At 42.3% G+C, this 20,627-nt stretch overlaps 2 protein-coding genes and 1 long non-coding RNA gene across 7 annotated transcripts in view; 1 reads left to right on the forward strand and 2 right to left on the reverse strand.

Moving 5' to 3' along the window:
- LOC309349312 overlaps positions 1 to 1,720 on the reverse strand; it is a 152,261-nt gene extending 150,541 nt beyond the window's left edge. The window contains exon 1 of the long non-coding RNA XR_014159836.1: positions 493 to 1,720. This is a non-coding gene — a long non-coding RNA (uncharacterized lncRNA). The remainder of the gene's footprint in view (positions 1 to 492) is intronic.
- Positions 1,721 to 9,358: 7,638 nt separating this feature from the next.
- Positions 9,359 to 19,524, reverse strand: PTGR3 (prostaglandin reductase 3). Of its 4 annotated transcripts, none has more exons than XM_081875124.1 (3): positions 18,374 to 18,513; positions 13,296 to 13,616; positions 9,359 to 11,226 (listed from the first exon to the last, which is right to left on the reverse strand). In XM_081875124.1, the coding sequence occupies exon 3, from the start codon at positions 11,064 to 11,066 to the stop codon at positions 10,302 to 10,304; it is 765 nt and encodes a 254-aa protein (XP_081731250.1). In that variant the 5' UTR covers positions 11,067 to 11,226; positions 13,296 to 13,616; positions 18,374 to 18,513; the 3' UTR covers positions 9,359 to 10,301. The 4 variants fall into 4 exon arrangements, with proteins under 4 accessions (XP_081731250.1, XP_081731249.1, XP_081731248.1 ...); XM_081875123.1 differs by lacking the exon at positions 18,374 to 18,513 and adding an exon at positions 14,264 to 14,847; XM_081875122.1 differs by lacking the exon at positions 18,374 to 18,513 and adding an exon at positions 14,155 to 14,847.
- A 602-nt stretch (positions 19,525 to 20,126) lies between these two features.
- Positions 20,127 to 20,627, forward strand: part of TSHZ1 (teashirt zinc finger homeobox 1) — an 81,140-nt gene continuing 80,639 nt past the window's right edge. Inside the window, exon 1 of one of the 2 annotated variants that reach the window (XM_081875073.1) lies at positions 20,127 to 20,627. This exon is cut by the window's right edge and continues 1,918 nt beyond it. The gene's annotated coding sequence lies outside the window, so the exon portion shown is untranslated. The other variant, XM_081875074.1, reaches the window with a different exon arrangement.

The following is a 20,627-nucleotide window of genomic DNA, read 5'->3' on the forward strand; positions in this document are numbered from 1 at the left end:
TTCGATCAAAAAATATCACTATAGGTTTACATGGAAATAATATTATCAGTGCTTCCACATGTTGTTGTTGGATACTTCTTCCTTGTACACAAGGAATTATGACCCTGAATCCTGTAGACTGCCATGGTTTTCAGTGGACTCTGCATAAATTATTATGTGATAAGGGCTACATCCCCTTCTGTGATAAGGGTTACAGGATTTGAACTTTTATAGCATTTTCCAGATGTTTTGGACTAAAAACTCATAATCCCCAAACATTGAACATGCTGTCCAAAGTTTCTGGAGGGCTATTATTATTATTATTATTATTATTAGTAGTAGTAGTAGTATACCACCCTATATTGGCAGATCTCAGGGCAGTTCAAAGATAACATGTTCCTCACCTCTTTTATACGGCTTAGCCATTCCTGAGGAATCGTTATCTCTGTAAAGTAATGCAAGTTTATTCCTAAAATCTGCTGTTAAGGACACAGGCTTTCAAAAGACTGTCACCTCATTTCTGGTAGCTACTTATTCTACATTCACAGCAACAACTTCCTGCTTATGGTCAATGAATGGGTTGTGTGTTTCCTGCAAACAGAAGTAGAAGTTTTACGTTGCAGAGCAAGAGGATAGAATGGTATCACAGAAGGGTATGGCGTCATAGTAAGGTCATCACAATCAGGGAGTAACCAACATGGGAATGACAGGAAGCAGCTTCCAGAAGTTGAACAGTTGTCCATAGAGGCCTTATTCATACATTCAGTTGGAAGCAGTACTGACATAACATGAAGTTACAAGCCATTTCTCTTTATCACATGAAGTCTCTTTCTAAACCAAGCAGTCATGTGGAGGTCTGGTTCATGTCATTCTGGAATCGTGACTGGGACTCCGCAATTGGTCCTTCAAGTGGTGGCCTGGGCTTGCTTTGTGGGGAAGGGTAGTAGCTCATACCACTTATTTACCACCCTATTTCAGTATCATCTGTGGCTAAAAACTTGGGTATTCTATGTTTTTCACACATGAAAGAGATCTCTTGAAGACATTATGACCGGATTTATATATAATGCTAAGCCAAACCAAGCATGAATGAGGTGATCTTTGAGGTGATCACAGCTGACTTGATAAATGTTGATATAGCTGCTGTAAGTTAAACCATGGTTTGGCTTTGTGTGTAATTTGAACCTGGATTCATAGTTTGTCTTGCTCTGGACAAACCATGAGCTGTAACCAGTTTCTTCTTGGTTTAGAAACTCCTCTCCAGGAGTCCACACATTCACACAAAGTCATGTTTTAGCTTACATTGTGCACAAAGTCAACCTTTTAACTTGATCCTGAGTGTGAAATTCACATATAGAAACAGGTTTATATGAATTCCATTATGAGTAAGAACCAATTTTGCACAATCCATTCCGAAGCACCATAGCCAGCACCCAGAGGGCATTCATATTTCCTGTTTCCCATGGGAAACATATGGAGTGCAAAGATATGGGCAGTGCTGTGCCAGCTCTAACACTGGCATTCATCTTCATGAAAAAGAACAGGTGATCTGCACTGTCAAAAAGTGGTGATGGAGACTGTGTGTGCGAATGCTATGGGACCAAGTTAGATATTTGAATGCTACTCTAAGTAGGCATATTTGAAGTGGGACTTATCTGTGGATTTTAGAGAACAAGAGGAGCAGTTTCCCTATGACTATGCTACACCAGCACAATGTTCTGTTCTGTTTTTCAATATATTTTAAATGGATTTTCAAGATAACAGTACAAATATCAAATATGCCCCCCATTTATAGCTGTACAATGTTAATGGAGCATAGAAAACCTTTGTTTACGATGATTCAAGCAAAATATATTAACTGCAGTTTCAAATGGGGCTGTGTTTAGGTATCAAGAGGTAGGGTGGCAATAAATAAGGCAAACAGGTTTCCAGGACCAGTGTTTCTTTTCCTTTTCTAGGATAGGCTCTTGGGCTATTTTAGACCCTGCTACCAGGGATAGCCATGACAATAAATCCATGTAAATTTATTGAGGTCATGGGTGGTTTTTTATTTTAAAAAATTACTATATTTTCATGGTGTTAGCTAAGGCATGACAAGCAGTATGCTTTTGCGGTTACCAATACTTTGTGGATGACTGGATTAAGCTTGTTTTCGGTCTTGTACCTTACAGCCCACCAGAGGCATGCTGACATCACTCAGAACTGTTCTGTGTGTTCTGTGTTACTGCTTCCAGGCAGTGCACCAATTTCCTGTGTATGCTATTTCTTCCTACATGAATGAATCCCTCAGAGGTACATTTTCAAGGAAACATGTAAGAGGCCTGTGGATGGAGTTAAGTAACATATATGGGGCGATTCCATAGTGCATGTAGTTTCTTTCAGCCACCTTCAAAAACAATGCTTGAATGTCAACAGTGACTTAGCTCGGTCTTATCTACTGGTCATGGTTAGACATGATCACCATTTCCTCTGGGCTGGACTCTGAAACAACAGTAACATTTCAAATGTCTAGAATTATTATTTTTTGCAATGTGTGACAGCAGGATCCTGCATTCATCCTGTTTCTACTTACGATATAAGCACCAGCTCGTTTTCCTGGGTTATATATCTTCTGTGGACCAGCCTGGTTCCATGTTCTAGGTAATGTCCCTTAGCACACCACATTTCCAGTGGGTATTCAGACATTTTCAGCTCTTACTGAGGAGATACTGACTTTCTTACAACATTTGTCCCAATAGCTGGAGAGGCATGGTAAGGAATAGCAAACTATGCAAATTTGGCCCTTGACACGGCAGGCTGAAGCAATTACCCAGCAATGGATCTGTTAGTTGATAAAGATATATTTTTGTGGCTCAGCTGCTTATCTTCAGGAGGCAACTGTGTGTATGCCTTGAGTATGCCTTGAGCAGCACAGGTACATACATGGCATGAAAAAACTAGCTCTAAAACAAAGATATTTATTTGTTTGGAAGTAAAGTCCCATTAAATTCAATGGGACATACTTCTAGAAAACTAGGTGTAGGATATGGTGGTCTATGTGCTGGTGCAGACACTGCTTTAGGCTGCAGTTCTATATACAAACTTACCTGGGAAATAGTCCCACTCAACTCAAAGGGGAACTATTTTGAACAGACATTCATAGGATTGTGCTGTTAATGCTTTGTTTCAGCTGCATGGTACAAAGCTAAATCCCCAGCACTTGAAAACCAACATTAGGTTAAGAATTTGGGTGGGAGAGCTATACAGTGGTACCTCGGGTTACAGACGCTTCAGGTTACAGACTCCGCTAACCCAGAAATAGTACCTTGGGTTAAGAACTTTGCTTCAGGATGAGAACAGAAATCATACGGTGGCGGCGCGGCAGCAGCAGGAGGCCCCATTAGCTAAAGTGGTGCTTCAGGTTAAGAACAGTTTCAGGTTAAGAATGGACCTCTGGAATGAATTAAGTATGTAACCAGAGGTACCACTATATAGTCATTTAGACTCCTGCTTTCTCCTTTGTTGCAGATACTTACTTGATCGCGATATGTTGTGTCAGGGAACTGCCATTGGAGACAGGAGAGGAGGTAAGGAGCAGCAGTGATGCAGGAGAAGGACCCAGTAGGGAGAGAGAGCTCACTTCCGCTGGGGAAGGAGATAGGCGTTACGCTAGGAAGAAAGGGGAGGTTGAGGGAGCTTCGGAGGGAAGGCTCCGAGACTGTTCCAGCGAGACCAGCGGGGAGAGCACAGAACCTCCGCTTGGGACGCCCAATCTGCGCAGAAAGCTTCCACGCAGGGAGGCGAGGCGTCGACTTGGTGTCAAAGAGCTTTTATGTTGGAAAAAGTTCAGGAAATGCCCACTGACGGATTCTGCCAGTGATTGAGACAGCCACGGAGGAAGGGCTGTCCAGCCGGGGAAAAGTTTGACCAAACTACTCAGCTTGGAGCAGTTTGCGGCTTACGCACAAGTAACCCCACATCCCATTACATGTTGATTATTATATTTTGGTTATTTTAAGCTCCTTTTCATTAGTCGCTTTGTATAGTTTTAGTAGAATGGCAAAGTGTAAATACCTTAAACAAGCAAAGTGACAAACTATTTGTGCAGGAGAAGATAAAGGGGAAGAAAATATACTAGCTGAAACAAAATTACATTAAATCCTGCTCTGCTGTGATACAAGCCACACATCCATTGATTTAATGTGAAGTACTAACTATGTGAAGGGGTACAATGCTACACAGGTACTGCTCCTGTAGCAATTACAAATGTAACTGAAATAAAAGCCAGAAACAGGAAGCCCCCCCACCCTTAAAAAAAAATCATGTCCCCAAGGCAGGCATCTGTCTTAAATGATATAATTTGTCAACTTTCCAGCATCTTTTAGTTCCAAACACAAAAAGAAGTCCTGTTACACAAAGGACATTACATATTCATTAGCTGGAATGTTTCTAAAGTATCTAATGCAGGGTTTTCATTTAATAAGAAGCAGTTACTTGCAACTGTGCAGTACATAAAAATAAATTCTGGGCACACAAATAGCTGTTCTAGCCTGGGTTTGATGGAACTTTTTGTGGACAGGACAAGGGTTTTAAACAGTGAGCACATTATTGCCACATGCTAAAAACTAACATATAGCCTAAAATCTAGATTTTTGCGTGGGGTGATGAAATCTAAAAGTACTAAAGGCAGTTTAAACAAGTTATCTATACAGATCACATGTGAGAGATATCACATCTGAAAGTGGTGTGTGTGGTTTTTTTAATCAAACAAAATAGTAATTAATCTTCTATTTACCCCTCACAATGAGGATTACTTAGTGCATATTTAAACGGCATATAAGATTTAACTACCGTGCAAACTGCCCCAACGCTGCCCTGCCAATGACCTTAAGCACAACATGGAAGGAAGGCCATTCTCTGTAGAAAAGAGAAGTAATTTATCCACTACAATTGTTTGGCCCCAGCCCCCTTCTCTAAAACTGAGGCTGACAGTTGTGTTGAATTATGGATAGTGTATTTGCAGTGTGTACAATAATCTCCTAAAGAAAGTGTTGAGAACATCAAACTTATTTTACTTATAATTTCAGGCTATGTTTAAACAATGGCCTTGGAGCAGATGTAAAAAAAATTTAATCTCCACAAGCATTTTACTTATAATGGCCGCTATCTTCCAAACACCGAATCCACAGTAAATCCAAATGGAACTTGCTCCTAAATAAAGGGTGGGGAGAACTGAAATCATGTCTTAATAGAATCTGTTTCCTTAGAGTAAATAAAAACAGTGTAAAAACGATCAAAGCCCACAAAAGAGGATGGCTCCCCACCCCCTTTTAATGGTGTGCTTTGTTTTTCTTTTACTTGAGGTTACCATATCACCCCAAACATGCACTCACATTCAGGATTTATCATAGCCCCTCAAAACATAATAAATTTCTCTTCTCTAGCTTAAGGGATCCATCAGTTAAAATGTTAGTCTTTCATCTTTATTACCCTCCCATTAAAATGAGAGAAACCGGGACTCACTTCAGTTTAGAAGAAGCAATTTGGTCGGTAATGTCCTTACTACTCAAGTCTTTACAAAGAGAGAAAAGTGCATTACCGCTTATATTTCACACATATATCTGACTAAGAAGCAAGTAAACCTTTCAGATGCATACTATGTTAAATTTAATAATATTCTTTGATTAGATTATTTTATTGCAACATTTTGCCATTGCCAGTCATTCCCCATACACATTTATGTTAATAAAACCTGCAGTTTTTTAGTCTCTCTCTCTCTCTCTCTGTGTGTGTGTTTTAAGACTGCCTGCTCTTCTACAGCTGTTAGATCTGAAATGGACAGATTAATAACTAACCATCACATTGGACTAGATTTTTTTGTACACTGCACCAGTAACCCTTTGCTATAATGAGGACACAAAGAGCTTCGCATCAAGGCTGCGCCTCTTCTTCATAACTCAAAAGCGTCACAGTGGCAATAGTCTCTAGTGCTATTTGTCTTTAGTGCAGTTGTGACACTTCGGCATGATCCATAATTTGGCAGCTATTTACCGTGACATTTCCCTTCAGTGCAGCCATAACATTCAGCGAAGCCATTATTTGGTTCCATTTACCATATAAATTGTATTGTTGTGCATGGATGCTAGCAGCTATATTAGGCACCTGAAAATGAGTAAATCTTGTAAAATAGATACTAACAGCTATTCAGCAGTGGAGTTCCTTTCTAGCTCAGACTGAAGAAAAGCAAACAAACAAACAAATAACATTTCTGAATACTGCCGCAAACTTTTCCCTCAGCAGCTGCAATTATCTGTATTTGCACAGCATGGCAATTATACTCAGCAATTGGCTTCTCCTCCCCCACAAAAAAATTAACATTATAATGTTATTGAAATATGATTTAATTTTAAAAGGTATTAAAATACTTCAGTGCAATAGTTCAATAAAAAATGTACAGGGTAAAATGTGCAGAATACTGCAAGTGAATATATTTGGTGTAGAATATATATGTGTATCTAAAAAACAACTACGACAACATTACAAGTTTGGCCTTTCTTGACACATTTTCCTTGTCTGTGTTTGCTACATGTAGAAAAACTCAAGTTGCTGCTGTCTGCAAACATCCAACTTTTTCCACAGCAAGCAAATTTGAGTGGAAAGGTTAAATTAAAAGTTGGGGGGGGGAGGTGCAATATGCAGTGCTATCCTAGGTGTAGCTCCTCAGAATTAATTTCCATTTAGTTCAATGTGACTTACTTCCAAGCATGTGGAGGTTTGCAGCCTCCATGAGTTATTTTCTTAAAAAGCCAATTCTCTATATAGAATATACAAGACATTTCCTAGACGCTTTATAATTGGTATTATACTATTATTGGTATTCAATCTGAATGAATATTTGCATTCATTTAAGGATTAACTCTCTAAAGAGTTAAAGTATCTTTTTATAAAACAGTCAAAGCCAGGATCCAAAGTTCTGTGCATGCAACAGGGCTTTTCTTGACCACCAGTTGCAGGACAGCCCCTGGTGTCCTGCCTGTCATACTAATCCAGGATATAAGACTGTGCAATGGGCTACAGCTGGAAAGGAAAACCAGCAGTCCTGCCCTAGCAAGCTGAAGCACTTTTCAATCATGCACTGCCAGGCAATCTGGATCTTGGCCCAAGTGTCTTCACTGTTAATCCCTTGCAATGAACTGACAGTATTTCCTCTCCATATATGTTTGTTATCTAACCATTAATATACCCTCATTCTGACCACTATCCATAACAAGTACTACTTCTTATGCTGCTGTCAAAGACTTCTGCATTATTTAAATTCATCACTTACTTGGAATCAACATAATTTATACTATGGTGAGGCAAAAATAAATATTTTAAGTAAAAGCAGGGATATGTGGATTTAATAAAAAGTGTGTGTGAGAGAGAGAATAATCCAATTATCAGGCACAATAGGATACACACATCAGGACTAAGAATTACCTGTAAACACCAAGCCTTTCCACAACATCAAAGTGCCACCCTACCACGCCTAGCTTGATTCAATGAAAAATGGCCTGGCGAAGAGAACAAGAGAACAGCAACAATGCAGCAGCAACAGCAAGAATGTTATGTGAAAAAATCTTTGGGTAAATTAGTAAGCTTGGAAACTATTGTTTCACATCTAAAGAGAATAAAATGCAGTTGTTAACAAGCACACAATCCAGGTTATGCAACCCATAGTTAAGCATTTATATCCCATTGATTCCAATGTTTAACTATCTGATTCCCAGTTTACACTTTGGGGCATATGCATTTGCTGTAAAGTAACCAAGTGTGAAGTGGAGATACTTGGATGTAAACATGCTGAGGTGGACATGCACCAGGGAGCCTCAGAAAATGAGGACTTAACAGTCCACCATGAGTCTACAATCATGTAAATGTGTTTCACTCATGAAGGTATTCACTAAGGTCAACACTGGTGTGCATACCTATTGATATTACTCAGTCCTCTCTAGGTCTACATAGAAATAAGTTTTGATCAATTCAAAGGTAAGTGGGCATAAGACTACAACCTGAACATACTTGTTAGAAACATTCTTTAATTTAAATTTCAACACTAGGCCTTTACACACACACACACACACACATATATACACAGCAGATATTGAAACTGCCTCTTCAGCTTTGACTCATTTGATGTTAATTGTTACAAACTGAAACAGAACAGAATGGGGGTTGGACAAGATGATCCTTGGTGGTCCCTACCAACACTACCATTTTATGATCATGTAGAATTACTTACTTTAAAAAGTATGAAATAGAATGTTGTAACTATCCTTCTAGGTAAATGTGGTTCTTCACTATGGTAATCAATCGGATGCGTGCGCACACAACTGGGAAGGAACACACTACACCTGGCTGAAATCTTAAACATAATTACTTTGAAGTAAGGCCCAATGAAATCAGTGGGACTTGTTTTTATTTAGATATTTTACACTAGCCTTAACACCCCTCTCAAGATGACTTGAACAGTACTTATGATTGGGGTGTAAATATTTTGATGTTTTGTAATAGTTCCTCAAAGAGACAGAATTGTGAAACTCAAGTGCTCAGGGTCAAAAATTGGGGGGGGGGGACAGGCTTTGGTCACTTCACATCTCTATGTGCTGAAGCATATTATAACGATGGCTCCTTATGTCTAAAACTGAATTTTGTTCTTCACAGTTGTGCTGTACAGAGAAACAAATAGCTGTCTCCACTTTTGTTAACCACCAAAGGGAAGCCAAATACTTCATCCTAATGAGAATGTTTCCATAGGGTGATCAGCTGCTGGATCCAAAATATACTTTGGGTTTCACCTACCAAGCAAATTTTCCCACATCCCAGTCCAAAACCCAGTTTAATTGGAATACCTGGATTTAAGCCACTTAAGGTCCCACTGCAATTGGTGGTGCCGAGCTGGCCGAAATCCTACTACTGTACTTGGGTGTGCTTTTAGCTACAGGGCAGCAGGAATTTAAAAAACCATGCTTATGAGCCTAAAAGGGGAATCTGTTCAACAATAAACATTAGAGTGTCCTTAACCACTGATTGCCAGAATGCCTGAAAAAGCAAATAGCTGAAAGTGGAGAACTGCTACATATTTTAAAGTGCCAGTTTATTCCACATGTGTATTGTCTTTGGAAACAGGAAACACTCTTTTGCATCTTCATCTTAAAGAGATTAACCCCTTCTCACAAAACAACAACTAAACAGGCAATCTGAAGCCAACTAAGAAACATGGCTTGTCTGCTTAACAGTAGGTCCCATTCAGCGGAGAGTCAGTGGGGCTTACTCAATGGTAAGTAGTCATAGGACTGCAGTTGAAGTTGCACAAAAAATAACGGAAGAGAATAAATGGACAACTGAAGCATAGTGTAAAAAAATTAATAATAGTCAAAATGAATTTAATGCTTTAAAACAATATAAATTCTTACAAAGGTTGAAATATAAATTATTACAAAGGCTTCACCTTATTGCATAGTTCAGCACAGTCCTCTGGTGCCATTATAAGCAAGTGATCTAGTCACCACCATTTCCTTGTAAGGTGAGGGGCTTCGTTAACGCTGTTCTTAAGATTGCCTTAATATTAGTAGAATGTAGCATTATACGAAAGTTAACCCAATTAATGGGTTAATATAGGCAAAAGAATAGTTAGAAAGTGGTATTACAACATGAAGATTTCAAAATATAACTATAAAACCTTATATAAAATTAAAACAAACTTTCATTTAAAAACAAAAGCTGGCACTTTTGTAACTAGTAAAATATATCCCTTGAGTTACATAAATCTGCATTTTATTATTGTATTTGCAACCAACACAACTGAAAAAAGATAATTTCTCATTTTTAAATTATATCAAGTGCAACCCGCTAAGATGCTGCCCTGTGCTACTGAAAAGCACTCTTGCTTGACTCCCATTGCTCAAGCAGAATGTCCAGGTGAATTGCACCCATCCTTTTTTATAGGAAGAATCGATAATATTATTGATTTCACTTAAAATATTAATATGCCTTTATTTACTCAATTCTGGAGGAAAGCTGTAGGTGAAGATTTCATAGTTGGCCAGATTCAAATCCAATGCAAGTTTAATCACAAGTTCACTCAAAACTCCCAGACAAAAACGCAGAACTGTTTAATGCAATGCCAACGACACATGGCATTTTTAAAGAACACAAAGCCACTTAAATTCAACAAATATTTTTTAACGAAAGCCTACATGCTATTTTTTAATATGTTACCCATTGGCAACTTTAAAGAAATAGTTATTGTGAAGCATAAAGTGCCCATTTTCCCTCTTTTGATTTATATCATTGTTCTGTTTTTACAGCTTACTGTTGACAGAGTGAGGTAATTCAACTACAATTTTTCCAATGTTTTTTCCCATGTACATATAATCTATAGCGCGGAATACGGACTCTAAGCCAGCAAATTTGCCCTCTGGAGACATGTCTCCAAGGTCCACCTCACAAACCAGTTCTCTGTTTTCACACATTTCGATCAAGTGTTTCATAGCCGTTTGGTATTCAGAAAGGTAATGGTTTAAGAAGAAACCCCGGATGCTGGCAGATTTCCTTAGCAGCTTTGCTGGCAACATTTCCACATGACCAGGCTGAAGGCCAGTACGGGTTTGGTAGCCAGAGATAAACCCAATAATGATCAGGCGCCCTTTGGTAGCCAAGGAGCTGACAGCCAAGTCAAACATCTGCCCGCCGACAGATTCATACACCACATCCACACCTTTCGGGTAGTCCTTCTTAAGGACAGCAGCAAGGTTTTCAGTTTTGTAGTTGATAGGGTGGTCACAGCCTATGGATTTCAGAAAGCCAGATTTTTCATCACTGGAGCATGTTCCTATTACGTGGCATTTTGCCTTCTTGGAAAGTTGCACAGCAAACTGACCGGTTCCTCCTGCTGCGGCTGTCACCAGGACCGTCTTCCCGTCAGACAGTTCTCCAAGCTCCTTCAGGCTGATATATGCTGTAGTTCCACTTACCAGTAGTGTAAGAAATTCGGGTTTCACAGAGGGTACCGGGATGGCTTCTTTGGCAGGAACAATGGTATATTCAGCAAAAGCACCAGGCCTCATGTAGGCCACTGGTTGGCCCACTGTGTATCTAGCGCTGGCACTTAGGCCCAAGGCTACCACTTCACCAATTCCTTCAAAACCTACGTCAAATGGGGGCTTAACTGACGTGTCATATCGGCCAGCTGAGTAGTTAATATCGGATGCATTAATGCCGACAAATCTAGAAGCAAACAAAAATGTATTAGGCTCTCTTTTTTAACAAGGCATTTTTTTCGTCGTAAGAAAAACCTTTCGCTTAAATGCACAAGGTAAGAAATTTCAATGCTGCATATTCAAATATCTCAAGAGTTGGGGTGGGGGAACGCCTTCTATGCAAAATGAAAATGGAAAGGTTGTTTTAATCTGGTTTTAGCTTTACTGATAACACAATTTGACATATTTTGTACATGCAAAGCATTTTCCCCTTGCCTGTTTCATGAAAATAAGAACAATAGAAATGAGTTTTGATAAGCTAAGGAATAAAACTACTTTTTTCTATTAAAAAAATACAGCAGACTAAAATATGAGCAAAGTAGTAAATATGTTGACTCTGGCAATAAATTTACATTTCAGATTATAACAACACATTTAAGTGACTAATGATAACATGAAGTATCAATGTCCTCTCCAAGGTCGATGGTCATAAGTGTTACTGCAGGCAAATTTAAAGAAAATGGATGGAGTGTCTGTAACAAATTTGCCTTTTGATGCAACTAATTTGCACATTATTAAAATATTTTGCTGTATACAAATTACTCACAACACCTTAAAACAACCTTGAAGGACTAAAATTATGCAACAATACTTTTGAGCACTATTGACCTCTAACGAGTAAAAATGAACATAAGTATTAAAAAGGCACAAGTAATTTAATGATGGGTGGTGAAGTGGCTTATGATGCTGAAATACAAGTTATCTGTACGCACACAGAGTTTGCAGCCAATTTTCCCACAGAAACCTGAAAACAAAAATATGATTCTGTCATAAACAGCAATGTGACTGTTTCTCTTCTATAACCAAAAATAAACAAATTATGGCATTTAATTATGTGGAAGTGTGAAAATATGTGAAAAATTTATTTTAATGCAACTAGAGAGCTGTTTGTGGATTTATGGTAATTTGAAATAGCTGGCACACAGCGAAACAACAAAACTGAAGGAAGTGCACTGGCCATTTCTAACTCTAAGAAAAATCTTTCATTTATTAAAATGTACAGAGTTCAATACAAATAGCTAGATACAGAAATAGATGCATATTCACAGAGGGAGCTGTGTCTTCTGTATGTCTCCCTAATTCTTCATTTAATCCAGTCTGCGTCTGTAGCAAGGAACACATTTTTTTACCTCATTTTTAGAAAACAAAGGCATCCCCATCCAGTTGAAATTTACATAACTCCTATTTCCCATTCTTAAAGGGGAGCGTAAGAGAGGAAGGCAGATTCCAAGGTAAAGGGGCTGAGGTTGCCTTGAGGACGTGAGAAAGGAAAGATCAGAGAGCCAAGGCACAAGGTCGGAAGGGCTCCGACACAACACAACTCCCTGCTTTTTGCATTACACCCCACGCAACTACTTCTCGCAGAGAGGCTGCTAAGCCAGAGTCCGCTGGGCGCGCAATCGGCCTCATTCATTCATCCCCGCACAGTGTCTCTTGGGCGGCAGGGAGAAATTGCCTCTCCCCGCCCCCCCAGCGCCCCCCCAACAGCATGCAAGGGGGGGCTTGTCTGCAGCCTTCCTTCGGGAATCCTAATTGTTGCGCCCCTTCCCTTCCCTGTCCCGGCCGCTGCAATGCTTGCGCTTGCTCCAACAGCCCACGCAAGCGGTGCAGGAAAAGTGACTCCAGAGCAAAGTCGGGGCTTTGTGGTCCGATTTAGGCTGCACTTTACTTGCAACAACCCAGACTCGTTGCAAACGGGACTTGGCAGTTTCACACACCCATGCAAAATGGTGCAGGACAGGGCTGAGCCAGCAGAAATGCACAACTTCGGCTCAGCCAAGGAGCGTGCCTGGAGACAGGAGCTTTCCCCTCGCTGCAGAAAGTCGTATTACCCCTATACTAAAACATCGCTGGCAAGGGCAGGCAGATGAAGACATGCGGCTATAAGGAACAGGGTGGCTTTAAAAAACAACAACCTGCAAGTAGCCGAAGGGGCTGGAAAACTCAGTCGCACCTTGTTAACAATAACAGGTGAAAACACCCCCCCCCGTTCACCTCTGTGATCTTTCCCTCCACAAATGCATTGCAACTGAGCACCTGCTTGCAAATGGGTGCGTGTGCAAGAAGGGAGAGGCTCAGCTCCACGTTGCCTATCTATGGGGCACCCCAGCGAGAGAGGAGCATGCCAGCCTTGGCCCCCAGCAGAGCGGGAGCTCGGAGCCCGGCTGGGTCCTACTGGGGTCGGCTCAGGGGAGGTCCCCTCCCTCCCAGGCCCCTCCGCCTCCCGCTTTGCCCTCTCTGCCAGCACATGGCCACTTGCAGTTCGCCCTCCCCTCGCGAGGCGAGCCTCCTCCTGGCGCTGCTCGCGTCTCTTCCGTGGCTCAGCTGGGAAGCGCAGGCAGAAAGTCTCCGGGCAGGCTGTGCAAAGGGAAGGGGGCGAAAACAACGTACTTTTTAAAAAACCATTTCTTCCAAAACAGAGTTGCGCCCCTCTCCGCGAGATGCATCTGAAGCCTCTCTCTCACTATTCCTCCATCGAACTCGAAGATAAGGGCTGCGTTTAGAAAACAAGCCCTATCTTTTCCCAGCCTCTGCTCGAAAAAGGCGCCTGCCCTGTCCAGATCTTTCTTTCCGAAGTAGTGGAAACACTGTTCATTTTCGTTATTAATCAATACCACCTCCAAGTTCTGCTACCCCCCCTCCTGTATTAAAATACAACTCTGGATCCCAGCCCGGGGGGGGGGGGCGGACGGACTACGTTCCTATTTCAGCAGTGGTGTGGATAAGGGGAATTATTGTGATTTTGCACTGTGTTGTAATTTTTTAAGTAGCTCTGATGTGGTATTCTCAAGGAGAAATCAATGGCCTCCCTTCCCATTCCCAGGACAAAGTTGCACTAAGGTAGGGGGGAGCGGTGCAGGGTTATTTGGCGATTTGTACAGACCCGATCCTCTACCTGCTTACTCGCGGGAAATACACGCACTGGCAGTAAATCCCATTAGACTCAGTGGAGATTCTGGGAAGAGATGGGGAGGATTGTGCTGTCAAGTCTCCCTTGGGCTTACTAGGAAGGTCTGCAGCCTGCGTGTCGGTGGCTTCCAAGGGAAGATGCAAGTTCAAGATCAGCTTGCAAACTTGCGTGGAGGAGGAGAGTTGGCAACCCGCAGTCATTGTTCTCTCGGTTAAGTACGTGACCTTCATCGGAGGGGCCTTCGCTACCCTCCTCCCAATTTTGTGCTTTGCATTTCCCTAGGAAGCGACCCAAGCCTTTCGCAAATATGCAAAATGAGAGCAGCGATACAATTCCTAATACTAATACGGATCCGAGCCGTCCCCACCCCAGCCCCCCACTCCACAATAATAATTGCAGGCTGACTCGCCCCGGCTTTATTTATACTAACACATTCGATTTGAAGGGAGAAAAAGGGGAGGGGGCGAAGCGTCTTCAAAGTGGGGTTAGAAAGCGGCTTCGTTTACTCAAAAACAACTTGCAGAAGTCAGGAGACCGAGGGGGGTAGGGCGAGGACCTTGAGCAGGCAGACACAACAAAGTCACCCAACCCAGGAGCACGCCAGGAAAAGGGGGGAAAGCTCCCAGACCAAACAAGCGCAATCGCTGAGAACACTTCGCCCCACATTCCTATTTTTTTCCCCTATCTCCAAACTCCCTCCCCGAACCCATGTCTTGCTTCCCACTTTTGCTACCCAATTTTCTGTATGAGATCCCCTCTCAACAGAAAACAGAGCCCCCACTATGAGACCTGCCACTTTTTATTTTAAAGAAACACACACAAACACGCACTTACACCCTCTCTTCCTGGGTCACGTATTGGCTAAGAAACCCAGAAAATACCTTTCGGGGTGGGATGGAGCTCAGACAAAGGTACGGAGATATATGAATGGCTTAAAAAACATTCCCCCCCTTAAATTTATTTATTTGTTTATTACTCCTGGTCCTCAATCCTCTTTTACCGCCCAATCACATCTCCCACAAAATGATCAGAAGTTTAATGTTTCAAATCGATTCCCAGTTTGCGGGCATTTCTCTCGGAATAAGAGGCTGGAGTGGATTTTTTATTTTATTTTTGCTGTTCAGAAAATTATCAGAATAAAGGCGAGGGAGCTGTTTTCCAGAGAGAGGGGGAGGGGGGAAGGACACTTAAACAAAATCTTGTCCTAAAAAAAGGAAAGAAGTTAAACGAACTTAAATTGCACCAAGGCAACATGTGCGTGTGTCTGTTTTACTTGGGAGAATGGGGTGGTATTTTGCATTATGCCATTTTCTCTTTTCATAGGAGTTTTGGGGCTAAAATGTTTATTCTCCAGCCACCGCAGCAGCTGATTTTCTTTTCTGTTTCAGTTTGAGATAAAGTGTACAGTATTTTCAAAGCTGGACTACGCTCCCCCCCCCCCCGAGTGTGTACAAGGTATTGGGCGTGGAAAGAGAGAGTCCCGTGTAAGCTTTCGAGGTAGGCACAGGCGTTAGGTGGAAAGGTTTATTCTTAACACGCTTTATTCCGCACTAATTTTGCACTCTCCAGCCTTGGGTGAGAAGCTCCAGCAACAAAACTGAACATCTCACGCAAATCCACATGACACCAAAGTTGCGAACTCCAATCCTGTGATTTCTCACACGCACCTTTTGCAAACTAAAAAAAAAGGAAAGTGTTTTTTTTAAAAAACGAGTTACGATCCTTGGACTCTTTGCCTGAGTCCCCGGGTGAATGCTGCTCTAGCCCCCCTTGCCTCCACTTCGGAGAGCGCACGAGCACATCTTTCCATTCCCCAGAGAGCCCACCCAGTATCAAGGGCAGGAGGGGAAAGAGTTACATTGAAAACAAAATAAATTGCATGCATAAATTTTCATGCAAGTGTTGCGGGGGAGGAGATTCGAGAACAAGGACGTAGCAATCTTCCGATAGGCAGTAGGGAGGCCAGGATATATTTTATCTTCACGCAGCATTTTAAACCAGCCGATCCCCCCCCCCCTCCTATATCCCCCAACCAAAGGAATTTAACTGCAGCATGAGTGAGATTTTTATTAAGGCTTCACATATTTTTGCTCTCCAAAATACTATGTCCTGATGACAGCAGCAATTCAAACCTTTGACACCAGGGAGGGCATCTCTCCCTGTATTGTGGGTGTTGTACATTACATAAAACACGAACATTTTGCTAGGGTCCAGATCCAGGTATGATATACGCTGTCTTTCATACTGAAGACTGTGTGTATTGTGTGTGTGTGTGTGTGTGTGTAATCCACAAATCACATAATTCTGTGTATTTGTGCTTAATCTATTTTAGCCCTATTGGTTCCAATAGGGCTAAATTTACTGAAATGCAATTTATGCTAGATTAGCAACCAAGTAATCACTTCTAAATATTAAAAAATGGATTGTTAGGGACGGATCTAAGGTCTACCTGAACCTCCTCCAACACATAGTCACCAAACTCACAATCACACCTTTAGAATTCCATTCTCCCATGGATTTTTAAGATGTCCACTTTTAAAGTCCCCACTTTGGTTTTAAGATATTCTATCATCTAGAAAGACAGTAGCAGCAGTAGGAGGAATATAATAATAAAAAATAATAAATATTGCTAAGATTGTTGAAGTAGAGGTTTTGTTCTACAAATTTTCAGGTACATGGAGAGAACAGTTCACAGAAGAAAATGGGAACTCAAGTCCTAGTTAGCTACTAGCTAGCCCACAATTTACAGCATATTGCTTTAAGCAAAATGTGACGTCTTTACTTCATCCATGACCTGGATGCATTGCAAAAGCAGCTCAAACCAGGCAAAGGAATCGTCTGAAAATAGTGCTACACCTTGTCGAGGGCTACAATCCGGATCAGACTTACTTGGAAGTAAAGGTCACTGAAATGAATGGGGTTTACTTCCAAGTAAACATGGTGAGGTCAGGGAGGGGAGCTGCTTATCCACATTTCCCTCCTCCGGTCTGTGCCTTCTGCTTTGCTTTAGTCGTAAAAGGAGGAAGAGGGCCACGGAGTTAAGAAGACACTCAAGAGTGACGGGGAGAGGTGGGTGGCAGTCATTTGTGGCTCTCTGCTTTCCTGTTGATTTCTGGCTTGCTTAAGGTTAGTGACGTGGAGGGCCGGGGTGGGGGAGGGGTGGAGAAACAGGCAGAGTTGCACACGTAACTTGCTCTAAACAACGTCTGGAGTGTGTTACATGCGCGCGCGCACCCCCCCCACTCCCCGAGATGACTATAAATAACCTATATACAACGTCCCAATTGCTGTGTATTAATCACACACAGAGATCTACGCAGCTCAGTCAGTTTTACTGTATAAAACATAGCCCTCGCAGATCCACAGAGAACAAGTCTGGGGCGCTCGCTCATGAGAACACACGAACACACACACACACAGTGACAGTTGTAGGAACATGGAACAAACATTTGCAGGCAGAAATCTGGGCGGGACTTGGAAATCATTTCCTGGTTGCTGAACTCCCTTCCTGAACTCTCCCGTCGCATACAACTTTCAGATCTGCAGATGCACACGATACATTTAAAGCACGTTCCACACACACGGCGTCCCCCCCCCCCAAGAATCCCGGGAACTGTAGTTTTCCTCTAACAGAGGTACAGTTCCCAGCCTCTTTAACAAACTATAGTTTTCAGGGTTCTCTGGGGGAAACCATGTGCATTGAATGTGCTTTAAACGTAAGGTGCGGATTTGATGGGAAACTATCACCCTTCTTCAGGCTTGTATAATTCTTAGTACCTGCTGTCCCTCCTCCCCGTGATTCCTTTCAGTTTAACACATCATTAAAAAAAAGAGAGAGCAGAGGGAGGGGGAGAGCGAAGCTATATACACATTTTACCTCTCAGCAAATGGAAACGTTTCATCATTTGCACAGAGGTGTGTGTGCGCGCGCGGGATTATGGCGTAAGCCATTCACAACAATAAAATTAAATCAGCAGTCGCCAGATGGCAGCTGGTACGATTTGATAGGATCACATCGAGTGAATGACTGCGTGCACACGAGAGGGGAGGCCAAAAGGGTGTGAGAAGTTAGGATAAGCAGTAGGGCAGGGAAGGGGGATCGCATACCCCACTCCCCAAAAAACACCCACGGAGAAGATGCAAAGAAGAGTTGGCGAAAAGGGAGAGAGAAAAGGACGCGGGGGAGGGGGAAGCAAAATCTCACCTGTTTCTGACAAGCAGATCGCCGTCTCCCGGGAGTGGCACAGGCGCATCGTGTCGTAGGCTCACAGCCTCTCGGAAGTTTGAGCTCAGCTTCGTCACCACCAGCTTCTTCATGGTGGTGGGGATGGACGAGCCGTGGAAATCCAGAAAGTGGCGGGAGTAGGACATGTCCACGATGGGCCGGGGCCGAGCACCACCCAAGCAAGACCGGAGGGGGCTCGCCCAAGGACGCCGCTGCAGCCAGCACAGCTGAGCTCCCCAAGACCTCAGCAAGGCGCTGCTCTGGGCGTGGAAACTCATGCCTAATCCCGCATCTCGCTCCGTGCTTACCGCCCTTTGCTCGGCTTTCTCCGCACCCCCTGGGCGCTCTTTCTTCCTCGGCTAGGAGGGTTCTTCCACAGGCATGCAAACCTCAGCACAGGCTGCAGGAGACAGGCTCTGCACAGACCGGTTTGTGTATGTAAATAAAGTCTAATGCAGCAAGCTGCAGCCTGCCTCGAGACCTCCCTTTCCAGCCCCTCCACAATACAGGAAGCTCAGAGCAGCAGCCGCAGCAGCAAAAAAATCTCCTGCAGCTGATATTGTGCTACCGTCACTAGTATTTTTTTTTAAAAAAAGAAAAGAAAAAAGAAACCCAACAACAATATCACAGGCACAAAGTTCTTCCTGTTTCAGCCCAGCTTGCCCTGCCAAGTTGCTGGTGCCGAGGGAACACAAACGTCGCGCATTTGTGTAGCCTGCAAACAGAACAGACCTAGACCCACAGAAGCTTATGTTGGTGATCACAGCATCTACGGATTTCTTTCACTCGGGGGGGGGGGGGAAGGATTTTTTTTGTGGAGAGTGGTTAATCCCCACGATCTTTCTATTTGATTTTTTTATGGGGTGTGATCTGCATGCCGAGGAAGGGAGCCCCGTCGTTATTGCATATTAAAAGCTTGCCGAATCTACCACCCCCCTCCCGCTCCTTCCAGCTCTTTCCTTTAGAAAAAGACCGAGCTGCGCTTCCTATGTTAGCTATCTATCTGTATATATAAAGGAAAGCTCGGAGACGTTATTAGATCGAATAAGGGTTAAGGCTTGCAGAGAGAAGTTGCAGCTAATCTGGCAATGTTGTTATTAGGAGCCTCCTGGAGCCGCTGGCTGCAGCCACAGGCCCCTCCCCTTCCGTGCGAAACGTTCACTTCCTCGTAAGGTGGTACAAATCAAACCAGAGCCGCTAGCTACCGCTAGTGGAAACAGCACTTGCATTTGGGAAGGCAGAAAAACAACAGCGATTTACGAAAGGATTTAAAGCATCTTTAAGGATCTGAGTTTGTGTGTATGTGTGAGCGCCATTTAAAGACACCCCCCCCCAACACAAAATACTGCTTGTGTCCTCCTGGTCTTCAGGTACACATGAAATGCGCTTTACAGCCTCATAGATTTTATAACCCTATATAACAAGATAGACTGGTAAATCCATTGACTCGCCTTCCTCCCCACAATAGCTATGGCATTAAATAATATTGCCATATATTTATTTTTGGCCTAATACCCGTGTCTCCTTATCTCTAGGATAGTGCTTCTAAATCTGTCTCTGCAATGTTCAGCACTGCTTTTTGGATAGGTAGCATATGTCTTGGTCAACAGACTCCTATAAAAAATGTTTTACAAAACCTGCCAATTTTGTTTGGTAGCGTTGGATGGAGATGGCATGAAAAGCACATGCAAAACTGTTCCAGTAATGTCATGGCAGAAATCCTATTTCTTAATCGCATAATGTTAATAACTGATTTTAAATCTCAATCTGTCAATTAATCTACATTTTATACTGAAGAGCACTTTCAGGACACTCCTAAACACGTCTACTCAGTTCAATGGAACTTACTCTCGAGTTACCCCCTAAATCTCGCTGCTCTCTTATCTGAATCTCCATCAATGGAAAACCCATTCAGCCATATATTTATGATGCAGTTTTTCTTCTTCTTAGCATCAGCTTAGAAATATGCAAACTTTTTTTTAGAAGTCCTAAATTTAGAGTGTGTCTGCCCCCACCCCCGCAAGAAGCAACTCTCTTAAGTTTTCTAGAACTTGCATTGTGCACCACATGCGTTAGATTCTACACTGCAGCCAATTGAGCTTTATTTATAACCAATTCTGGTACATTTGTCTCCCTCGAAAAACAATCTTTAGAAATATTTGTTAAGAACTTTCCGCCGTGACTTTTATTCTTGATAGGCAAAAATAAACAAAAGGAAAAGGAGGGGTGAAAT

Source organism: Podarcis erhardii, assembly GCF_964252035.2.
Source record: "Podarcis erhardii genome assembly, chromosome: 8".
NCBI classification, from domain to species: domain Eukaryota; kingdom Metazoa; phylum Chordata; class Lepidosauria; order Squamata; family Lacertidae; genus Podarcis; species Podarcis erhardii.